The sequence below is a fragment of the Trachemys scripta genome, chromosome 14 (genome assembly GCF_013100865.1).
Source record: "Trachemys scripta elegans isolate TJP31775 chromosome 14, CAS_Tse_1.0, whole genome shotgun sequence".
Classification (NCBI taxonomy): domain Eukaryota; kingdom Metazoa; phylum Chordata; order Testudines; family Emydidae; genus Trachemys; species Trachemys scripta.
Window position 1 is genome coordinate 34100638 of NC_048311.1, and position 21734 is coordinate 34122371.

General features: G+C 60.4%; 1 protein-coding gene across 1 annotated transcript in view; it reads left to right on the forward strand.

The window, feature by feature from the left end:
- Positions 1-14857: 14857 nt before the first annotated feature.
- Positions 14858-21734, forward strand: part of TIMP2 (TIMP metallopeptidase inhibitor 2) — a 24354-nt gene continuing 17477 nt past the window's right edge. Inside the window, exon 1 of the mRNA XM_034789769.1 lies at positions 14858-15190. Coding sequence (XP_034645660.1) covers positions 15061-15190 — 130 coding nt within the window. The 5' untranslated portion in view covers positions 14858-15060. The remainder of the gene's footprint in view (positions 15191-21734) is intronic.

A 21734-nucleotide genomic window follows, 5' to 3' on the forward strand; every position in this document is an offset into this window, starting at 1 on the left:
GGCGCCCAGGCTCCCGTTGCAGGCCTGAGGCGCTCTGGTTTGGGGGGTGATTTTTACCAGAGGCGTCCAGGGAGGCCCTGTGGTCAGTTGGAGAGCTGGCGGGGCGCTGGCCCCCCGGAGCAAGAGCGGGAGGGATTTGCGGTGTTAATCGTGCTGAGGGCAGCGGTGCTGAGGCTTTGTGCCCCTGCCAGCCTGGGGGTCGTAGTTCCTTTCCAGCTCGGGCAGCGCCTGGTGCATGAGGCGATGGGAGCAGAAAGTCATCTCTGCTGCTGACTCACTGCGACGGTGGGCGCCTCACTCCCTGCCTCAGTTTCCCCATGCCCCTCTCTGGGAAACACTTTGAGGTCTCCAGGAAAGCTGGCTGCACTGCCGTTTCACTGAGTCGCCAAAGGCCGGGCCCAGTGGCTCTCTCTTTGGCATGTGTCGCATGGCTGCGCTGACCCATCCACACAGCCCTGGCACCTGGCAATGCAGGGGGAACGGGGGCTGTCCAGCCCCAACGTGCTCCACTGAGGGCTCAGCTGGCCCGTCTCTGGGCTTGGCGGGGAAGGCGTGGGGCAGTGTGCGCTGACTTGGGCAGCTTGTCCTCGACTGGTGCTGCTCCCCTCCCCTGGCTCGCCAGCCCACGGCCCTGGGGGGCTACGGATTGCGAACCCCCACGTTCACAACGCCCCTCCTCTTACCAGCCTCTAGTCTAACACCCTTTGTTCCAGGGCTCTGGGCAACGGGGCCAGCGAGCGCACCTGAATGCCTGGGATCTTCCAGCTGCCCGTTATCTCTGTCCCCCCAGCCACCACCCCGCAGCACCTGCAGAGTTCATGGGACTGCGCCCAGCACCACGGAGCCTATGGTGACCAGTAGCAGCTGCCAGCAAACAGAACAAGAAGCCCGAGTGCTCGAAAGGGGCAGAAGAGCCCTGTGCTCAGGCCCTGGCCCCATGCCCGGCTCACGCTTGCCCTGTGGTGTTTGGCTGGCCCCTCGACTGTGGCGAGGACCTGTGAGCCGTCTGTGTCCCTGCAGGAGTGCAGACGAGGCTCTGTCTCACGCTCCTTACCTTTGCTCCTTGTCACTTTCTTAAATGCAGCGGCCAGGGGCAGGATTTCCTGCAGCTGGAAAGCCCTGCTACTGGGGTCTGATGTGGGGCATGCAGGGTCGACCCTGGGGGCAGAACTGATCTAGTCCCCGCTGCCCATGCCCAGTGGTGCATGGAGGCTGTGTTGCTGCATGCTCGCTGGGGCATGGTGGGCTCTCCCCTGGGCTGCAGCATGGGGCTGTCTCAGAATGGCTCTGGCCCCTGGTAAGTAAAGTGAACGTGGAGGCGCTGCTTTGGTGGTTTCCTGACTGCGGGAGTGACCCCTTGGCCCCTTGTGGGCCATGAAAAAGAAGCTGGACAATATTCATCTGAAGCGCCTCTGAATGAATGAAAATATGAAAGGGTTCAAGGTCACGTCGACTGCAGAGATCTGCTTCCCAGCTGAGCAGGCCCTGCTCTCAAATGGGCACCCCACCCTCTAAGGGCCGGTCTGCACTAAACAGCACACGGCAGAGCTCCGTGGCTCAGGGCAGGGGCGTGAAACACCCCCCCGGACACGGCTCTGCCGAGCCCCCCCTGGTGCAGACAGCGCTAGGTTGACAGAAGACTTCTCCCGTTGGCCTAGCCGCGGCCTCTCGGGGAGGGGGATTAACTCTGGCAGCAGGAGAACCCCTCTGTCTAACGGAGGCACTACAGCCGTGCAGTGGCTGTGTTGTGACTGTAGACACCCGCCGATGGTAAATCATTGCTCCGAATGCCTACTGCTTCCCTGCAAGCCCTGGCTTCTGCTTTGACCCAACGCAAGCAGGAGGGACTGGAAGAGACCCCTGGGAGGCTGGAAGGTCCTGCGAGATACCCGTCCCTCACGGTAAGGCAGCAGACCTGGCTCAGGGCAGCACCTAGGGCTTATGGAGGCACATAACGTGTTGGTGGCTCTGTGCTCTCCAAGCAACGACAGCCTGAGAACAGGCCCCTCGGTCAGCGCTCTCCCAGAGACCCCGCAGAGCCAGACGAAAGGAGGCTCTGTGGGTACCGAGACTTGGGGCATTTGGCCCTCTCCAGCCAGGGGCTTGGAGCTGCTGCTTCGCTCTCCCTGGGATTCCTCAGGCCACTTTGCAGAGACCGGGGCTGCATATTCCAGCGATGGTAGGAACTGGTCAGCTGGAGGCTCACACCGTGCGCATGCTAATCAGCATCCACCAGCGCATTGGAGAGGTCTCCCAGGGAACCAGTTTAACCTCCTCAGGATGGTGAATGGGGTGAACTGCCGCATGAGGCTATGGGTGGGATCACCAGCCATTCCTCACGCTGGAGTTGAATTCATGCTGGTAGTGGCAGAGTTGGGGGGCGGCGGGGTAGTCATGTAGCTGTGGCACGGTTCGGCATCCCCCTCCGCCTGCCTTTCTGGCGGGAGTTCTCTCGCCTTGGCTGGCCGGGGAGGGATGGAGCCTGCCAGGGAAGTTGTGAAATCAGAGGCTGCAGGTCTGCAAGGCTTCCAGCAGGCGGGATCCACGCTGGCTGCAGAGCCTGGCTCCAGCACACAGGCCGCGCGCGGGGCCAGAGTCTGTCAGGGCCAGGGGGGGATCAAAGGAGACCAAAGGCCAGTCCCGGGGGTTCCCCGGCCGTACCAGCTGTGGGCAGCAGGGGCCACCCTGCTCCGGGCCTAGGATTGTAGTTTGAAGTCAGGTCACAAGAGCAGCACGTGCCGTCCCTGCAGCAGCAGGGCTGGCTGGGAAGGGGCGCAGCAGCCCCATGCCTGCGCCCGGCCGCTCTCCCGTACTGCGCTGGCTCAGGGAGTGCAGGCCGCAGCTGCCTTGCAGAGCGGGTGCTGAATGCGGGGGGAGGACTCTGGGAGGCTTTGCAGTAAATGACATACTAGGGGCAGCCCCCTGCTCTTCCTGCACCCCCGGCACAGCCTGGAAGAGAGGGAGCCCCTGGCCTGCCTTGGCCAGGGACTAGGCCAGAGCCCCCCCACCACACTTCCTGCCAGCACCCATGTCCTGGGTACAGCTGGGTTCTGCAGGGCGGGGCGGGGCTGGGAGGCTCAGGGCAAATCCCTCCCCCCCATCCCCGGCTGCCTGTGCCCCTCCCATTGCTGGGCCAGTTCACACCCCATCACGGGGGTCAGCTACAGTACGCTCAAAACACCCCGCAGTGCCCCCCCCCCCCCCCCCCGGGCCTGGAGCAGCCCTGGCCCATGCACACAGCCCCCAGGGAGAGGCTAGCGACATGTGGGGCCAGCTGCAGCTCATCCTGGCACCAGGCGCCCAGAGTGTGAATGTGGCCCGGTGGAGCCCCCAGGGACTGGAGAGCGCTAGGTAACCCCCCACCCCCGATTACGAGGTGCTTCCCCTAACCCAGTGGTCTCCAAACCTTTTTGATCGCACACCCCATCAGTAAAAAAATGGTTGAGCATGCATCCCCTGCCGCGCCGCAGGGCCGACTCTACCATTTTTGCCACCCCAAGCAAAAAAAAAAAAAAAGGGCACTCGGACTCCCGCCCAAACTGCCGAACCCAAAAAAATAAGCTGCCGGAACTGCCGAAGCGGCACTGTTTCGGCGGCACTCCACCTGCCACGCACCCCGAAAGATCCTCTTGCGCACCCCACTTCGGAGACCACTGCCCTAACCCCACAGCTGTCCTGTGTGTATGTGGGTTAGCTGGGGGGGGGCTGAGCCGGGGGTGTCTGTCTGCTGCCCCCTGCTGGAGGGAACGAGCTCTCGGGTGTTAGTTCACGCCAGTTCTCCCACACACCGTGTGGCTGTGGGTTTGGGTCCCTGGGATACTCCCCATTGCTTTCCAGGCCTTCCCTTGTGGGCTGATGGTCCAGTGGCATCTGGAGGGGCTGGGCCAGGGGAGCAAAGGCCTCAGACACCTTGGCAGGAGGGCACAGAGCCCCCAGTGCAGCCCTGTTTTGCTTTGTGCCAGAACCAACTTGCAAGCGTGTGGAACAAACTCCCAGCTGGGGGCTGGCACCACAGCTGCTCCCCATCAACCCAGCCCCAGCCCGGTCAAGGGAATGCATGTGACTGGCCTCCATGCAGGTACAGACATGCCTGGCATGCTGACTGTCATGGCAACACCGCATGGTGCCCTGGTTATGTAAAAGTGCCCCCCTCCCCCCTCATCCCTGAGTCCTGCTGATGGGGGAACAGGTGACCTGGTCGAACAGCTCAGTCCCAGCTGTGCTCAGGCCCGGGTTCAGATCACCCCGGCTGCATCCTGCTGTGGGTGGCTCCCTGGGCTGGGATCCTCTGGCTCTGCGAGACCTCACCCATTTATCTAGGGGCTCGCTGCTCGGGGCAGCGCTGAGCCAGCAGGCAGGATATAATCCGAGGGAGGGGGCAGCCTGGTCCAGGAATAAGGGCTGGACTCCTGGGTTCCATTCCCACTGCCATGAGCCTGCCGGGTGATCTCATACAAGTCCCTTCTCCGCCCTATGTCTGTGCCCCCAGCTGCAGGCGCAGCCAGTGATCGCTCTGCCGTGTGACAGGGCCTGTGAGCCTAGGCGGCACCTGGCCCCATGTGACGGGGAGAGGGAAAACATGCGCCCCTTTAAGAGTCCAACTCGCAGGAGGCGAAAACAAAGAGATGCTCATAAACAACCGAGTACTCTCAGTAATGACTAACAGCTGGCAGGGGAAGGGAGCGCCAGCTTGGGCCTGGGCCTGGGCCTGGGCCGACGCCACACCCCAGACAGACATAGGGGATTGTGGGACCTGCAGAGCACAAATCAAGTGGCCAGGGGCAACTGCCTAACCCAGCAGGGCAGGACTAGCCAGCCTGGGAAACCAGCTGCCACTGACGGGTCCAGGACACACTCTGTGCATAGACACAGATCTGCCTTGTGCCAGGGGCCTGGAGCAGTGGGGAGCCTGGGTCTCCGTCTGCAGTGGGGGTTGTGGCCTGGGCTTGGCTCGGGGTCTTGGTGAGGGTCTCATCCGTTCTGCTGGGCACAGAGCATGGCAGGCAGGGCACTCACTGCCCGGCTGGGACGGTGCCATGTGGAGCCTGGCCTGTACTATTGGCACCTTCAGGGCCCCGGCTGGAGCCATGTTGCGATGGCCAGCATGGTGCTAAGGAATCAAACAAGGGAGTTGGGGGGGCAGTCAGAGGGAGCCTTGCTGGACCATAGCTGCAAAGGCCCAGCTTGGGACCTGGGGTGCAGGGACCTGGGCCACCTCGGCTCACTGCAGGGCACCCTGTATTCCTGCCTGGCCCCCTGGCACCGGGGCCCTGACACAGTTTTTATAGTGGGGGTGCTGAAGGCGGAATCCGTGTATTTGGGTTATTGCTACTTCAAGCCAGGGGGTGTGGCAGCCCCCCCGTTCTTCCAGCACCTGGGCCTGACGCTGGGCATTAGCCTGTTTCAGGCAGGCGGAGCACCTGGGCCTGGCGCTGGGCATTAGCCTGTTTCAGGCAGGCAGAACAGGCTCCCAGCAGAGGCTCATTTCAGCCTGAGGTGCCGAGGTCTCCCCCATCCCAGACAGGCGACTCTCGGGGCAGGAGCAGCACCAGTTACTGCAGCACAGCTCCTCTGTGCACGCCTAGTCCTACAGCTCGGCCAGGCTGGGCTGGGCTAAGGCCTGGGCTCGCCCGCTGGTCACTGACAGCCAATGGCCTCCCGCCAGCTGCTGCTGAATCAGATCAGGTCTCTCCAGGGCTGCTCAGGCCTAGCTCCAGGCTGGACCAGGTCTCGGCAGGCGGCTGGGATCAAAGGGCTCTTGGCTTTGTGATGGTGTTTGACACAAGCCAGGCCCTTCCTGCAGGGCGCTGGCCGTGCCAGTCCCTAGATGCGGGGCCCTTCCTCCCCAGAGCTGTGGGGCTCGGCAATCTGGACTCTCCGTACGTGTGTGGCTGGTTGGGTCTGAGGCGCCAGTTCAGGAGCCTTCGTAAGGACAGGTTTCAGAGTAGCAGCCGTGTTAGTCTGTGTCCTCAAAAAGAACAGGGGGACTTGTGGCACCTTGAGACTAACAAATTTATTAGAGCATAAGCTTTCGTGGGCTACAGCCCACTTCTTCGGAGTCTCTAAGGTGCCACAAGTACTCCTGTTCTTTTTTCGTAAGAACAGGCCCCACCTGGGAAGTTGCGTCCAGCTGCAAGTCCTCAAAGTCCAGCGGTCAGCGCAGGGGACTGGGGCTCTTACACCACTGAGCGGAGGCCACTGCTGACCCCACGCGCTCCACTGATCTGATCTGGCCGCCTGGCCGCGGGCACGGCTGATCAAGGCCTTTCCCTGCCGGCTGGCCGGCTCACACCCTTTACAGTACGCTTTGTTCCTTCGGCCGCAGGGCAGTCGAGTGGGAGTTGCCCCCGCTAAGGTTCTGGTCCGGCTGTTTCTTAGGGTGGAGCCCTCCATGTTTCCCTGGGTGCGTGCTAGCGTGACCCGGCACTGCACCTAGCTGTCTCGGGAGGCACTGGATTGTGCCATCTGGAGACAGCTGATCTCCTGCAGTCTGGGGCAGTGACTCATGTTCCTATAACACAGACTTGCCCAGACACACCCCGGCAGGTATGTTACCCCACGTCCAACCGTCGTCTCACTGTTGCCCCGACGGGGGTCGTGTGTGGGCTCTGCCAGATGTGAAGCACTAGCTGATGGGCCTGGTTAGGGGGAGAGGATTGTACAGACGATAACTAGAGTTCTGTGACATAGGATATTGGCTTTCAAAACTGCTGCAGTGAAACTTCTCCCCTGGGGTGAGGCGGGTCGCAGGGTAGCCCAATTGCTGAGCGCACCAGACACCTCTGGAGCCGTGCTAGGGGTACCGCCTGGACCAGGTGCAGGCGTGAGAATTTACAAAGACAAAAGAACCCCCAAAAGTCTTGGCAGAGGGGACCGCCAGGGCAAGAGACAAAGGGCTACAGGTCTATACGGGATGAAGAAAGTGCCCACATGGGTGTTCATTAGGAGGGAGACACTCTGCCAGCGGTAGGGTCTGATGAAAGGTGGGGCCCAGCTCTCTGGCCTGGACAAGCACCGCCAGGTGCCCTTTGGGGGAGGAACACCATATCGACAGGACAGGAGCCTGTTAACAAGGGCCGGCTGTAGATTGCGTCCTGGGTTTTCCTTTCACCTGTAACCCTGTGTTTCCAAACCCTGCCAGAACTCTGTTAACTCAGCTTCTCTTTGGTTTTCCAACAGACCTGGCTGCGTGCCTGGTACTAAGGAGAGTGTACTGAGGTGAGCCGAGGCGTAACCAGTGACCTGGGGTGCACTGCCTCCATGGCTAGGGGACAGGGCCTGGAGAGTAACAACGTGGGGTGTGGAACTTGGGAAAGAGCCAGCTCGCGGAGCCTGGAGTGGGCGCCCGTGCTGCCAGCAGCCGGAGGCTGGGGAGCGCTTCCCCTGGTGGGCACAGACAGGGCTCCCTCCCGCTGTGAGCACAGGGCAGTGTTCACCCCAGGCAACTCGGCAACCCCGAAAGGTGTCACCCCCCCAATAACCCAGGCACCTCCGCCAACCCCCAGAACTGTTTGCCCTGCACCCTGGAGACGGAGGTTGAGTTCGTTTAGGTGAGCGGTGATGTCAGTTAGAAACATGAGCTTACACAGCCATTTGTCACCATCCAGTTCGGGGTAGTTTTGTCCTTTTTCCAACAAAAAGGCCCTGATTGCACAAAACAATTTACAAAGCGCACCAAAACCTTGCCACGACTTAGCCCCCGAATGTTGCTGTGAAGTGGGATGTCGTTATAAGCACTGTCCATCTCTTCTAGCAGTGCTTGAAACTGTGAGTCAAAGCAGATCGAGCAACAAGGACATTCACAATTCACACCACTGGATTCATAACATTATTAAGCTCTGGATTAGAAATTGTAGCACATAGGTTTTCTTGATGGATGATACAGTGAAATTTGACTGTTGGGCGGCCAATTTGATCTTCAAGTAACTTTACAAATCCTTTCTGTTTTCCGACCATGGCAGGAGCAACATCTGTTGTCATACAAAATATTTTTCTGATGTCAACTCCTCGTTCTTCAAAATGGTTTACAAAACTTTCCACTACATCCTCACCCCTTTGTTGTGTCATGCAGGGGTTTTAGACAACAAAACTCTTGGATTTCATCGGAAGCACAAAATTTTGCAACAACTGCCAAGCGTGGAACGTCGTTTATATCCACACTCTCATCAACTGCAACACTAAACACTGCTGTGTCTTTTAATGCAGTTGTCTGCTTCTCGTTAATGTTTTCTGCCATTTTGCTTACGCGTCTCTTAACTGTTCTGGCAGAGACAGGCAGTTCTTTTATTCTAGATACGATCACATCTTTAGTTGGCAAATCATTGAACAAAACCTCCAAACTGCTGAAAAAAACTTCTTTTATATATTCCCCATTTGTAAACAGCTTTCCGTTTTTTGCAATGCACTGTGCAATCTTGTAACTTCCTTCTTTGGCTTGATTTTTACTTACACTTAAGCATTTAAAAACACTGCTTTGCTTCTCATATTCTCCTACTGCCTTTTTGACTGATACAGGCTTGTCTGCTTCATCAAGAAAGGTTTTCTCGTGCTTCGTTTGAAAATATCATCGAACACTGGATGTGCGACAAACAACACTTTCACAACAGAAAGAACAAACAGCACGGTCCTTCTTTTGAATAAATCCAAACGTGTCTGTTCAAGGAGGCTGAAATGAACGGATACCTAACTTTGCTTTCTTAGGAGCTGACATTTTGTCAAACATAACATAACATAACATAACATAACATAACATAACATAACATAACATAACATAACATAACATAACATAACGTAAGAACGGCCGTACCGGGTCAGACCAAAGGTCCATCTAGCCCAGTATCCTGTCTACCGACAGTGGCCAATGCCAGGTGCCCCAGAGGGAGTGAACCTAACAGGCAATGATCAAGTGATCTCTCTCCTGCCATCCATCTCCATCCTCTGACAAACAGAGGCTAGGGTCACCATTCCTTACCCGTCCTGGCTAATAGCCATTAATGGACTTAACCACATGAATTTATCCAGTTCTCTTTTAAACTCTGTTATAGTCCTAGCCTTCACAACCTCCTCGGGTAAGGAGTTCCACAAGTTGACTGTGCGCTGCGTGAAGAAGAACTTCCTTGTATTTGTTTTAAATCTGCTGCCTATTAATTTCATTTGATGACCCCTAGTTCTTGTATTATGGGAATAAGTAAATAACTTTTCCTTAACCACTTTCTCCACATCACTCATGATTTTATAATATAAATTAAATGTACCCCTCAACTTACAGTGGAAGAAAAAATCGTGACAGACGGCACGCTCAACGTCAAACGCAGTGCGCTGTTCCATGTGATGCGATAGTGATGTAAGCAGCAAATCAGGACTTAAAAATATCCCAGGACAGTGGCGCTGGAACAATTTTTAAGGTGGGGGTGCTGAGCTGTGCCCTCTCTTGCCCTGTCTGCACTCCTCACTGCCCCAGGCTGGGGCCAGCGGGCCACAGCTGGGGGCGGCTGCAGAGACCCGGGCTGGCGGTAGGACCCCAGGCTGGCAGCAGAGCCCCCGGGACCAGTGGTCAGGACCCGGGGCCAGCAGCGGACTGACTGGGGCCGGCAGACAGGACCCCAGGTGGCAGGGGGCCGGCGGTAGGACCCCAGGCTGGCAGCAGAGCCCCCAGGATTGGTGGCCAGGACCTGGGGCCGGCAGTGGGCTGAATGGGGCCGGCAGTGGGCTGAATGGGGCCGGCAGTAGGACCCCAGGCCGGCAGCAGAGCCCCCGGGACTGGTGGCCAGGACCAAGGGCTGGCAGCGGGCTAAGCAGGGCCAGCGGACGGGACTCCTGGCCCCTCTGTCGCCTGCCCCCCAGGCTGAACTGGAGCGGGGGAAGTAATGGTGCTCTGCCAGCCCTGCCCACAAGCCAAGCTTTGCCCACTGGAGACGTTACTTGCAATAGATTCAGCAGACTTTCAGAATATGCTCATGCATGTTCTGAGGGCTCTGCTGGGCTCCCCAGGCAGGGGCCCTCCCACAGCAGGGTTTGGGTGCTCCTGTGGGCTCTGCTCCCCTCACACCACACCACCCCTGTGGGCTCTACTGGGCTCAGCTCCTTAGTTTGGGAGGGTGGAGAAAGACATGGTATCTCCCAAATGCCACCTGCCCCACTCCTCGCTCTAGCCATAACATGCTCCTTTGTCTCCTTCCGTCCATGCCGCGCTGAGCAGGGATAGTTGGTATTTAGCTCAGCGACCCTGGGCACCTGCCCCACTGCCCCACTGAGATGAGTGGGGCAGTTCACACCTCTCCAAGCCATTGTTTCAGACTCTCTGTAGACTCAGGCAGACGGCTGCATTGACTCACCGCTTGAGTCGGGAGTGCAAGGAGGCAGCTTGAAAGGGGCAGCGCTCGCTGTCTTGCCACAGCCCGACTCCTCTGCCGGCACTGCCAGGAGCTCTCCGCCATATCTCACACCCCCTGCACCCTGCTTGGAGAGGTGGCAGTGCTGTGCCCGCTGGGCCAGCAGGTGCATTCCAAGCACAGGCCTGCTCCAGGGTGCAGCCATTGCCCTGAGCTCCCAGCGCGCTCCTCCTGCCTGTGTTGTTTTCATGCTCTGCTCACAAACGTATTTCCTTTGGCAGCCGATGAAGGAGGTGCAGGGCTAGCGTATGCTGCTGGGTGAGGTAGGGGCAGTGGCGGCTCAAGGCACCAGCTCTCCAAGCACGTGCCTGGGGCAGAAAGCTGTAGGGGGCGCCCTGCCGGTCCCTGCAAGGGTGGCAGTCAGGCAGCCTTCGGCGGCATGCCTGCGGGAGGTGCACCGGTCCACTGCCCTCTGCATCACGAGAGGAGATGCTGCTCATGCCAGCCTCGCTTCAGCGCTCCCTGCTCTGGTCCCTGGGACAGACTGCACTTGTTCCTCTGAACAGACTGCCAAGAACAGGGCCTGGGGGCAGGAGAGGCAGATGCCCGGGCTGGGAGTGGCCCATGGCATGGGCACAGCGGGGGCACACCTTGCCGTAACTGTAAACGCTGGATCCATTCTCCTCCCAGCGGCCCTGAGCAGGGGATGATATTTCCAGCCTTAGGCCAAGCAGTACCAGGGACCCTGTGAGCATGCAGCCTAGGGGACTGTGCAGGCGGCCTCCCGGGCGTGTGAGCCGGGTCTGGGCTCTGCCAGGTTGGGCATTCCTCTTCCCTGGCCCAGGAGGGTGGAGTGCCAGCTGGGACTACAGCATCCTTGTTTTGGGGAGAGGGGACAGAGCCAGTCAGGGGTCCAGACCCGGAGCCTCGGGCCAGGCTCAAGGCCGCTGCACAGATCTAGAGAGCCAGGGCCATGCATGGCAGGAGGGGGCTGGGCTTTAGCGAGCCAGGACCTGCCTCACTCAGTCTCCTCTGGGGAGTGCCCCTTCTTCCCATCACAGCCAATGTCCTCTCCCCTGCTCCACCTTGCTGAGCAGCGTCGGGAGCCAGGGCCCAGCCACTCCCCTGCCACCCAGAATTGCCCTCACCCGGGCTGTGTGCGCAGTGGGACGTGGGGCAGGTTGGTCTGGGAGGGGGGGTGGCTCTCTCTGAGATGATCATTGCTGGGATTTGGGGTGAAACTCCCCCCAACCTGAGGTGCTGGTGTGCCGGGGCCGGGGCCCTGTCCCCAGGGCAGAGCCAAGCAGGCTCCTTCCCCTCCCCCTGCCTGTGTTTACTGAGTGCCTCTGGAGAGCTGAGCAATAAGCCAGCATGGGGCTGGACATGTGTTTCCATTTATCCCGAACAGCCGTGACTCACTGCTGGGCTCGGGGCTCGGGGAGCTTCCTCCAGTGCCTCTGCGGAACATTCCCAGCAGGGGCCTGCTGCCCCCCAAAACCATCCGAGAGCAGGGAGCCTAGCCCAGCCCACTCTGAACCCCAGAGCCGCCCGGCTCCCAGCTCCAAAGTGCTGTGGGGCCCCCAGCCCTCTCGCTGCTGGCTCAACCAAGTCAGCTCTGGCTTTGTCTTGGCGTCTCTCTCTCTGGGCCACCCCCAGGCCAGCTTCCTCTCAGTGGGCCTGGCCCATGCCTCCCACCCCCACCACCTTGGGGCCCTTCTCTTCCTCCTGCTATAGCACCTGGGTTGGCCAATCCCTCTGTTGTCACTCCCACCCCATCCCAGGTACTGCCTCAGTTTCCCCTGCTGAGCTCCTTAGCCACATCTGCCACAGGGCCTCGGCCTCCAGCATGGCTGTGATTGGCAGTAAGGCAGCACCCCAGGGTCTGGTGCGGACTGGGGTGCCACCCTGCTGTGCGTGCTCCAAACCCCATCACCCCCATTCCAAGACAGCCCCATGGCCATTCCAGAGCCAAGTTCCCAACTGTCCTCCCCCATCTGGCCCCAGCCGCCCTTGAGGGTTCGGCCCCTCTCTAGAGCCGTGCCCCATCCTTCTGTGATGCTCACTGTCCCCCTCAGTATCAGAGGCCAGTGCTGCTGTTGAGGGGGACTGTGATAGGGCCTTCACCCCACACCAGTCCTGAAGGGGTTAAGGTGGCTAGACGGGCCAGTTAACCACATGGGCTGCTCCTCGAGGGGAACCAGAGCTCAATAATGCTTAATTAAGGCTGAAGCTGCCCTGGGCAGGGCTTGTGAAAAGCTGAGAACAGAAGGGCAGGTGCAGGGGGCAACAGGCTGTAGTCACCCCCTGACCGGAGGGAGGTGTGTTAGCAATGACAGCCTCTGGTACGAAGCCCAAGGGGGAAGTAGCCACGGGAGCGGAGGAAGCTCGGCCAGGCAGAAGGGGGAAGCAGGCCGGAACCCGGGGAAGTAGCAACCAGGTCTGGGAGTGAGTGGCCCATAGCTGCGGGGCACAGGGTCCCTGGGCTGGCACAGCTTGGAATGGCAGAGAGATGCTGACAGACCTGGAAAGGGGAGGACTACAGAGACCTGGCTAGAGGGCCGAATCGCAATGAATAAGACTATGCTGAGTCCTGGAGGGGAGAGAGAGCTGGAGGGGAGCATGAGATGAGGGGCTGAGGGACTGTGGGAAGGGGCCGTGGTGAGCTAATCTCCAGACGAGCCATGAGGAGGCGTGGCAGGGGTGACTCATGAATCCCGTTACAGGGACACAGTGAGGAGGGCGTCCTGTGCATCCCACCGCCCAGGGGACAGCACTGGCAATGCCGGGAGAAAGGAAAGGTGCAGCTCATCAAATGTGATGCTGATTCCAGCTCTGCCCCGTGCTAGCTCTCAGGCACGCTGATATTTAGTACCCGGGCATAAGCATCTGGCTAGAACAGACGTCTCCTCGTTGAAAACCCACATCTCTGGGTGTTTTAAGTTATTGGGACTCCAGAGAACGCTTGAAAATTGTGTGCCCAGCAGTGAAACAGCAGAAGTGTTGGGATATAATGTATTCTCTTTAGGTTTCAGAGTTAACACCCCACTGAGGTGAATGGGGCAATTCATCCTCCTCCAAACTATTGTCTCAGACTGTCAGCAGACTCAGGTAGGTGTTCGCCCAATGCTCACATGTGGGCCACATCTTTGTTGTTTCCTGCCATCCAGGAGAACATGACCTTTTCTCCAGTTCATGCCGAGATGGGGAGCCCAGGGCCGTGGCAAGGAGCGGGGTCGTGGCTGCTTGATCGTGATGTTGAGCTGCAGTTCAGAGCAGACTGTCCCTGCGGTGTAGCGGGCAGTACTGAGTCCCCACAGCCCTGCCAGGCACAGCCACAGAGCCACGCGTCCTCCCCACTCTCACGCCGAGGCAGGGACTGCTGGAAAGCCTGAGCGCGGAATGACCAGGAAAGTTGTGTCCGCTGCATGTGGCCGTCAGTGTTACACAAAGCCTGCCTCCTCCAGCGCTGAAACGGAGGCCGGTGGGCAGCCAGGCCCAGGCTGAGTGTCAGGGGGGCCGCACTGAGGGCTGTAGGGCCCAGAGAGAAGATCTGAGCTCTGTGTGCACAGTAAAGGACGAGGGTCTGGAAAGTGGCACATTGGTGGGTGTGAGCAGCGTTCGGTGCCAGCACTGGGGAGAGCAGTTGCCTGTGGTGCTCAAGGGAAGAGAGATGGGAAGGGGGGGCAAGAGATGGGAAGAGAAACCAGGAAATGCTTGGGCACAGACATAATCACAGCCCTTGGAGGAAATGTACTGCTCCGCTCAGCACTGGCCCGCTGCCACCTCCACGTGAGGCCGAGTCTGGGCTGGTGCTGATGTCGCAGCTGTGGGCCCTTGGCTCCTGAGTGCAGGGTCGGGGTGTGTGTGTGGGGGGTGTGATGGCAGGAAACCTGCCCCTTCCCCCAGCGCTCACATTTCAGGGGAAGAAAATAACCCCCTGGCCGTGATCCTCTTCCTAAAATACCTGCCAAGCTGGCATGCCATGGCCCTCTGCGCCCAGGGAGGGGCAGCGCTCGCGGCTCCTGGGGAGGCACCGGTCGCTGCCAGGGTGAGGTTACTCCTGCCAGCGGTGGGGGGCTCTCTGGAAGGTTCTGCCCCCATGGATGGGACGGAGCCCCACAGGAGGGGGCACGCTACAGCGGTGGCCTTGCTCTCATCCCCAGTGCGGTGCCCTCTCCCCGCTGGCCCACAGAGCCGCCTGGGGCACCCTGCTAACTGCGGGCCAGGCCTGGGCACTGCTGGGGCGCCGGCAGGGCCAGGCGCGGGGCTGGTGCTGACCCAGAGGATTAGGGTCTGCTGGCATGACCCATCCGAGCCCAGCAGCAGAGGTGCCCCCCCAGGTCTGGGGGAACAGAGGGGCACAGGGCTGGGCCTGGAGCCGGGCATGACTTGCCCCCAGCTCGGCGGGGCCCTGCCCCTCGCCAGGGGAGCCGGACCCACGCCGCAGGCCCGGGGGAAGGAAGGGGCGAGAGCGAGCGAGCGAGCTGCTGAGCGCAGGGCCTGGCCCCGTGCCACGGGGCGGAGCAGCGGCGAGCCCCGAGCGCGTTAAAAGCCCCTTTGGCGGAGCCGCGCAGCAAACCCTCCGCGCAAGGGAGGCAGCCGCGGCGTCTGCAGCCTCCGGTCCGCGGGAACGCGGCTCTCCAGGCCCGGCGGGAGCTGGCGGGACGGGACGGGACGGGAGCGCCTGGCTGGATGCGGCGGCCCCCCCGGGCGCTCTGAGACCCGCAAGATGAGCGCTGCTCTGCCCAGCCTGCTGGCCTGGCTGGCGGTGCTGCTGCTCGGGAGGGCGGCGCGCCCGGCCGACGCCTGCAGCTGCTCCCCGGTGCACCCGCAGCAGGCCTTCTGCAACGCCGACCTGGGTAAGAGGCGCCCCCGGGACGCGACTCTCCCCGGCCCGGCCCGGCCCGGAGCCAGGGATCGATCCGGGCCGGGAAACACAGACCGCCCCGCGGGAGGGGCCGGGCGCCGCCGAAACTTGGGGCGCCTGGGCTGAGACGTGCGCCCGGGCCGTGGTCTGGAGCCCGGGCTCTGGGGGCTGCGCTGGGTTGCGGCGCTTGAGCAAACGTGAGACTCTTTTCTCCGCGGGGGGCTCCGGCTCGGCGACCCCCTGGCTCGGAGCTGCCGGGCAGCGGTGCCCGAGAGACGTGGGGAGGGCGCAGGCTGGGCAGGGAACTCACTTCGCTCGGGGCAGGCCGCGGGGGGAGTCGTAGGAGGATGGATTGTACAGGATGAACTTTAGTGTGCCTGAAATAGACGCCCGCCCCCCACTTTCCAGCCCTGTTTGGTTCACTAGGATTTATTTTTGGGTCCAGGCTCAGGCCGAGCCCTGCGCCCACGCCTGGTAGCTGTGCCCAGGGGCAGCGCGCTCGCCGCATCCAATCCGCAGAGTGGAGCCGGGGCGCTGTGCCCTGCGAGAGCTGAGTTCGAGGGCTTGCTGCTGGGGGCTGGCCTGTCACAGCACCGGGAGCAAACAGAAGCCCTGGCTGCTCCCACCCCTGTTAAAACCCGTCCCAGATTAGTCTGCCCTGAACAGAGCCGTTTCTGTGGGGTCCTTAGCAGGTCACTCCCAGTCCCGGACTTGGAGGCGTCTGTGATGGAACAAGGCACCTGCAACCCCCACCCGTCCGGGGAGCCGGGAGCCAGACAGGGTGGTGCTGCCTGAGAGGGGCCTGGCCAGGGCTCCCAGGGACTGCCCTGATTCAACGCCTCTCCCCAGCAGCCTCCAACTCCCGCGGAGCCCTTCCCAGGGCAGGAGCTGCTGGTGTCCCATCTCTGCCCAGCCAGTGCTGAGCCAGCCTGTGCCCGTGCGAGCTGGACGGGGCCTGCTCGGTCACAGCCCGCTGGCTCTGGCGCGAGACCGAAACAGACGCCTGCTGTCCTCCTCGTGTGCCATCTGCCTCTGCCGCTCGGGCCATTCGCCTTTCAGCTGAGAATCCTTTCTGCTTCAGCTGTTGCCATCACCCCTGCCACCTAGCTACCGGTGGGTGCCCTCCCTGAGCTCTCTGCTCCCTCCAGCCTGTGGGACCAGACACACGCGGCCTAAAGTGGGGCCTCCCGACTTATCTCCTCTTTCACCACCTTGCAGTTATCAAATGTAGTGCACATTTTATGGTTCCCTGCAGTAATGCCTTTAAGCCTCGTCGTCCTCCAGGCCTGGCTGGATTGGCCTGCTGGCGTGTGGGAGGCTGCGTAGACGAAGCTTAAACAGCAACGCACCCGATAGTGACGTCTTGTAGCTCTCTCCAGACCCAGCGCCAGCCTCAAACCGAACTTGAGCTTCTCCGGTTTTGTGGCCTCAGGGCTTCTGCCTGTTTAATTGGAGGTGGGGCTGGGTGGGAGAGGGTGTGTCAGTCCGTGCTGCCAGGAGTGTGCCTGTCTGGTAGGGTGAGAATCCCCAAGGCCATTCTCGCTCTCTGGATTCTGAATCCATCAGCAGGGACAGGAGGAAGATCCTCCTCGAAGTCTGAGCTTTGTTCTCTGCGTCCCCGCACTCAGCCTGGGCAGTGGGCCTGTGGCGGGCGAGTACCAGGCACAAACAGAGCTGTCTGTTCGGGTGGTTTGGCTCAATACATCTGAGCCCCTAATGACAAAAACTAGCATTGCACGTTGCCATCTTGATTGACTCAAGCTAGCGGTGACGCCCTGGGGAAGGCGAGAGCTTTGTCAGTGCTGTTGCTGATTGGATGCTGTGCCCGAAGGGTCCGGTCGGGAATGCTGAGCAGAGAGCCGGGCCCTGCCCTGGGGAGTGGGCCGTGTTGGGTTGGGTCACCTTCTGTCTGTTCCTTACTTCCAGGCATTTCCTTTCCTCCATCCCAGTTTATTCGGCTTGGATGCTGCTGAAAGGGCGGCCTTGGCAGGGCCGGGATCCGGATTCCTCTTTCTATGAATAATGCCCTTATTGCATTTAACATATTAAACAAACTGAGCCCAGTCCCACTGCCTGCCGCACTCGGGCAGTGCCGTGCCATGCCGCAGCACCCAGGCTTGGCTGGAGAGAGAGCTTCTGAAATACTTTGGCAGCTCCGGTTGGCTGACACCCAGCCCCCTTCCATCACCGCACACCCTGCGCTGCCCCATTTTCCCCTCGCTCCTGGGTGCCCAGTGCCCCTGGCTGGCCTCCCTGCTTTGGGGGCCTCACCCCTGCCCCTCCGCCCCCTGAGTCTCAGGGCCCCGCTGTTTGTTAGGGACGGTGCAAACTGATTTAGGGATAGGAAGGCTTTAGACCAAGTGAAGCTGCATCAATCTGAGCTGGTGGATTTCCCCGAGGTTTTCAGTGGGAGCTGGGCAGGGCGCTATAGCTGCAGTCACTGCACACGTCCGCTGGCCTCTGTGTCCCTTTCCTGCCCTCCTCCTCCCAGGCTCCCCACTCCTCATGCAGGCTCCAGCCTCAGTGGAGGGTTCATCCGTGACAGGGCCTTGGGGGAGTGACTAAAGCAGGAAATGCTGCTGGGAATTGGGCTGGGGGATGGGCGCTCACCTGCCCTAGTTGGGATCCTGGCCATGGTTGCACCACTCGTCTGGCTGTGAAGTAAAACCCACCTGTGAGTGAGGAGAGAGCTCCCCAGCGGGGCAGAGACCTGGCCTGTGGCCCAGTGAACGCTGCCGAGGAAGAGGCAGATGGTGCTCTTGGCTCTGACCTGCACAAGCTTCTCTCCCGTGTTGAGGTGACAGGCTTTGGGGCGTTGATCCTGGCTGGCTTGATGCCATCTCTCTGTTGGGTGGGGGGGGTGTATGGGGGGCAGGGAGGGGCAATGCAGCTAGCACGCAGGGCTGTAGGGTATGGTTGCGGTACAGGCCCTAGGATGTCAGACTTCCAAGGGGCAGTTCTCTGGCCCATGTGATATGGGTGTTACCTGCACACTCTAGGGCACTCACCACTGCCCTTCTGTGGGCTCAAGGTGCAACCCGGTTAGTTTAGGCACCTCCACCCTTGCCCTGTTCTGAGGACTTGGGGCCACCCATACCCAGTTCCTAGGGCTCAGGGTGTATTCTTCTGTGGGTTTGCAGGGTCTTTTACCAGTGAAAGAGTCTTACACAGTAATATCCTTAACCCCTATTTATTAACAGTCAGCAAAACAGACTGCACACGCTAAGCGGACAATGCTTGCCACTCCCAGTTAGGCAGATGGACTTTTCCTGGGGGCCAGTCAGGATCAGGTCATCCGGGGCCCCCTGCTTCTGCACAGTATGGTTGGCAGCGTGTTGAGGTCTGGCAGCTCTGATCCTGGGATGTCCCCTGGAGTGGGTTCTAAGGAACTTCCTTTTGGGTTGGAAGGGACCTCAGGAGGTCATCTAGTCTAACCCCCTGCTCAAAGCAGGACCAATCCCCAGACAGATTTTTACCCCAGTTCCCCAAATGCCCCCCTCAAGGATTGAACTCACAACCCTGGGTTTAGCAGGCCAATGCTCAAACCATTGAGCTATCCCTCCCTCCCCTGTTTATATAGTTAAAACTTGAGTCCTGCTTAGCTGTACTGTAACCAAAGTTCTACAAGACAGTATTTTTCACCAATACCAGCACATTGTGAAACAATTCTTTACCCAATCAGATCCCACCACCTTAGTTGACTTAAATCGTACAAAATTAGTTATGCAACAGACAAACAATGAAAGAACCTGACGGAGACCCTACAGACAAACACTAGAGAAGTAGGGACTATCAAGGCAAAACAAGAGCAGTGGAGATTTCACAATCACGACTGTTGAAGTGGTTCCTTGCCAGACAGGATGCATCAAACAGCATTTTCAACAGGCCTCTTGCAATGGGTTTCTCTGGTGGCGGCAGCGGTGCTGCTAGGACAGGAGCCCGATGGGACACGGTTGTGATGCAATTTAGATGGAATGTGAGGATGTGACTTTCTGCTGTGATGGGGGGAGGGATAGCTCAGTGGTTTGAGCATTGGCCTGCTAAACCCAGGGTTGTGAGCTCAATCCTTGAGGGGGCCACTTAGGGATCTGGGGTAAATATCTGTCTGGGGATTGGTCCTGCTTTGAGCAGGGGGTTGGACTAGATGACCTCCTGAGGTCCCTTCCAACCCCGATATTCTGTGCTGCTTGGGGGTCTCCCTGCACTGGGCCGTGCATGCCGCCTGCTGGGAGGGGAGCTATTGCTCGAAAGCCAGCTCTGCGTGGGCTGGGCACAGAAGCAAATGGGCATGACTAGAAAGCCTGATTTCTAGGCAAAGCTTTAGGAAGGGGGGAGTAAGCATTGAGCTTTGGGTAGTGGGGGCACCAGACCAGGAACCAGGAGGTCTTGAATTTGTATCTTGGCTGCTGGTGACTTTGGGCAAGTCACTTGGCTTCTCTGTGCATCTCTTTCCCTGCCCCATGTCCCCCTCCTCCTGTGTTTGGGGGAGACCTCCGGCCCATGGCCCATAGGGGTGTGAGACCAGTGCAGGGAGTGCTGTTCCCCTCCCCTCTGCAGAAGCCAGCCCAGGGTTTGCCTCATGGCCCCGGGGCCACTTCCCTTTCCTCTGACCCTGACCCTGCTGCCTTGTTCAGACTGGAGCTCTCCTGGGCTAGTCTGCAGCCCAGCCAGCCCCACAGAGACCAACGCGGCCTCTGGGCAGGCTGCAGCTCCCGGCTTTCTGCAAGGACTCAGCCCGTGGCCATGGCCCCACTGGCATATTCCTTGGGGCCTCAGGCTCTGGCTGGTTAGTCACAAGCCCTGGGGAAGTGCCTGAGGCCAGCAGCACATGGAAATGACCCACAGGACAGGAGGAGCAGAAGGGGGAGGCTGGGCAAGTGGGGACTCCAGCTCGGATAGTCCCCCAGCGTTCGGCCAAGGGACGGGAGGCTGCGGCTCGCTCTGGAGTGGCTCTGCCTGTGCTGCGGCAGGGCTGGGTGACCGTGGCCCGTGGCAGGGGCGAGAACGGAGCCCCCGGGGATTAGATGCACAGCCCCTGTAGAGGGAGAGCTGCAGGGGAGTTGTGTGTCTGGAGCCCTGCGGCAGGGCTGGAAACCCCAAGCCCTGGCAGCTGCTTCACGTGACGAGTGGAACAGCCCAAACCAGCCCCTGAAGCATGTGGACAGCCCACCCCCACTGCCGGGGCCTTGGCCCTTCCTGGCCTTTCCTGGAAACTCCCTATCACCTGCCGGGTCCGTCTTTCCCTGACTGCCTCAGATCCACCCCCACCAGCACTTTGACCTTGTCTCACTAGCCTTCTTCAGGAGCTTTCTCCACCCCGAGCAGGGGGGTGGAGGGGGTGCTGGCCCGGGGAGGGGCTGCTGGCCGGGAGTGGGCCTGGGGTGGGGTGCTGGTCTGGGGCAGGGGGGCCTTAGTGGGGGTGCTGGGGGTGGGGCTGCTGGTGGTTTCCCTGCTCTGTCACATGGACCCGTCCCGGCGGGGGGGAGAGATGCTGGTGTCCTATCGACGCCAGCACGGCAGGTGGAGCTGAGCTCAGCTGGTGCGGCAGGGCTAAGGGCAGACTCGCTCCGGGGGGGCTAGGGCAAGGGGGTCCCAGCTCCAGGGCAGGCTCTGGATTCCTGCCTTGCAGCTGGACTCTCATCCTTTCTATGCTGGTGGACACCTCAGAGCAGTAACAATATCAAATGGGGATCCCTAGGGATTTCGCTCCCTTCAGGCTAGCCTGTGCTGGTGTAAATCCAGACTCACTCCTGGGACCCCAGATTTACCCCTTCGAGCAGGGTCTAGCCCATTGCCAGGGTGGGCCATGCACCAACAGAGACCTATACATGAAAAATAACCACCTGCAGCCCCCCTCCTTCTGAGCTTAGCAGCCTCTGCTTCCCTTGCAGCTAACAGCTCAGCTCAGGGCCCCGATCAAAGCGTGTCCCTGTGGCTGACGCCGGCTCACGCCCAGGGAAGCCCTGAGCACAGGTCGGTGCTGGCAGGTTGGTAGAGGAGCTGCTAGGGAGGTGTGTGGCTGTGATGGAATCCGAGATGCCTGTGGGTGCCTCCCAGCAAACCCTCTGCTGGCAGCGCCAAGCCTGCCAGCTCTGGGAGGAGACGCCGGGCGCTGGGATGCCTCATGCTGGCCACGTGATTGGCTCTCCCCTTCGCCTTAGTAAATCTTGCTGTGTCACAGCTGCTTGGAGTGAGGTCACTTCCTGTCCCAATGCCCCTCCGAACTGGGGCATGCAGGAGCCAGGGAACCTCCTGCTGACCCCCGGGGAACACCCAGTGCGGGAGGAGCAGGGAGGCTGGCAAGCAGCTGCTCTTCTTCTTCTCGCTCTTCGCTGCTGTTAGAAGCAGTTTGTTCTGCCGTGCGGTGCCACGCTGGGCCGGGCCGTGCGGTGCCACGCTGGGCCGGGCCGTGCGGTGCCACGCTGGGCCGGGCCGTGCGGTGCCACGCTGGGCCGGGCCGTGCGGTGCCACGCTGGGCCGGGCCGTGCGGTGCCACGCTGGGCCGGGCCGTGCGGTGCCACGCTGGGCCGGGCCGT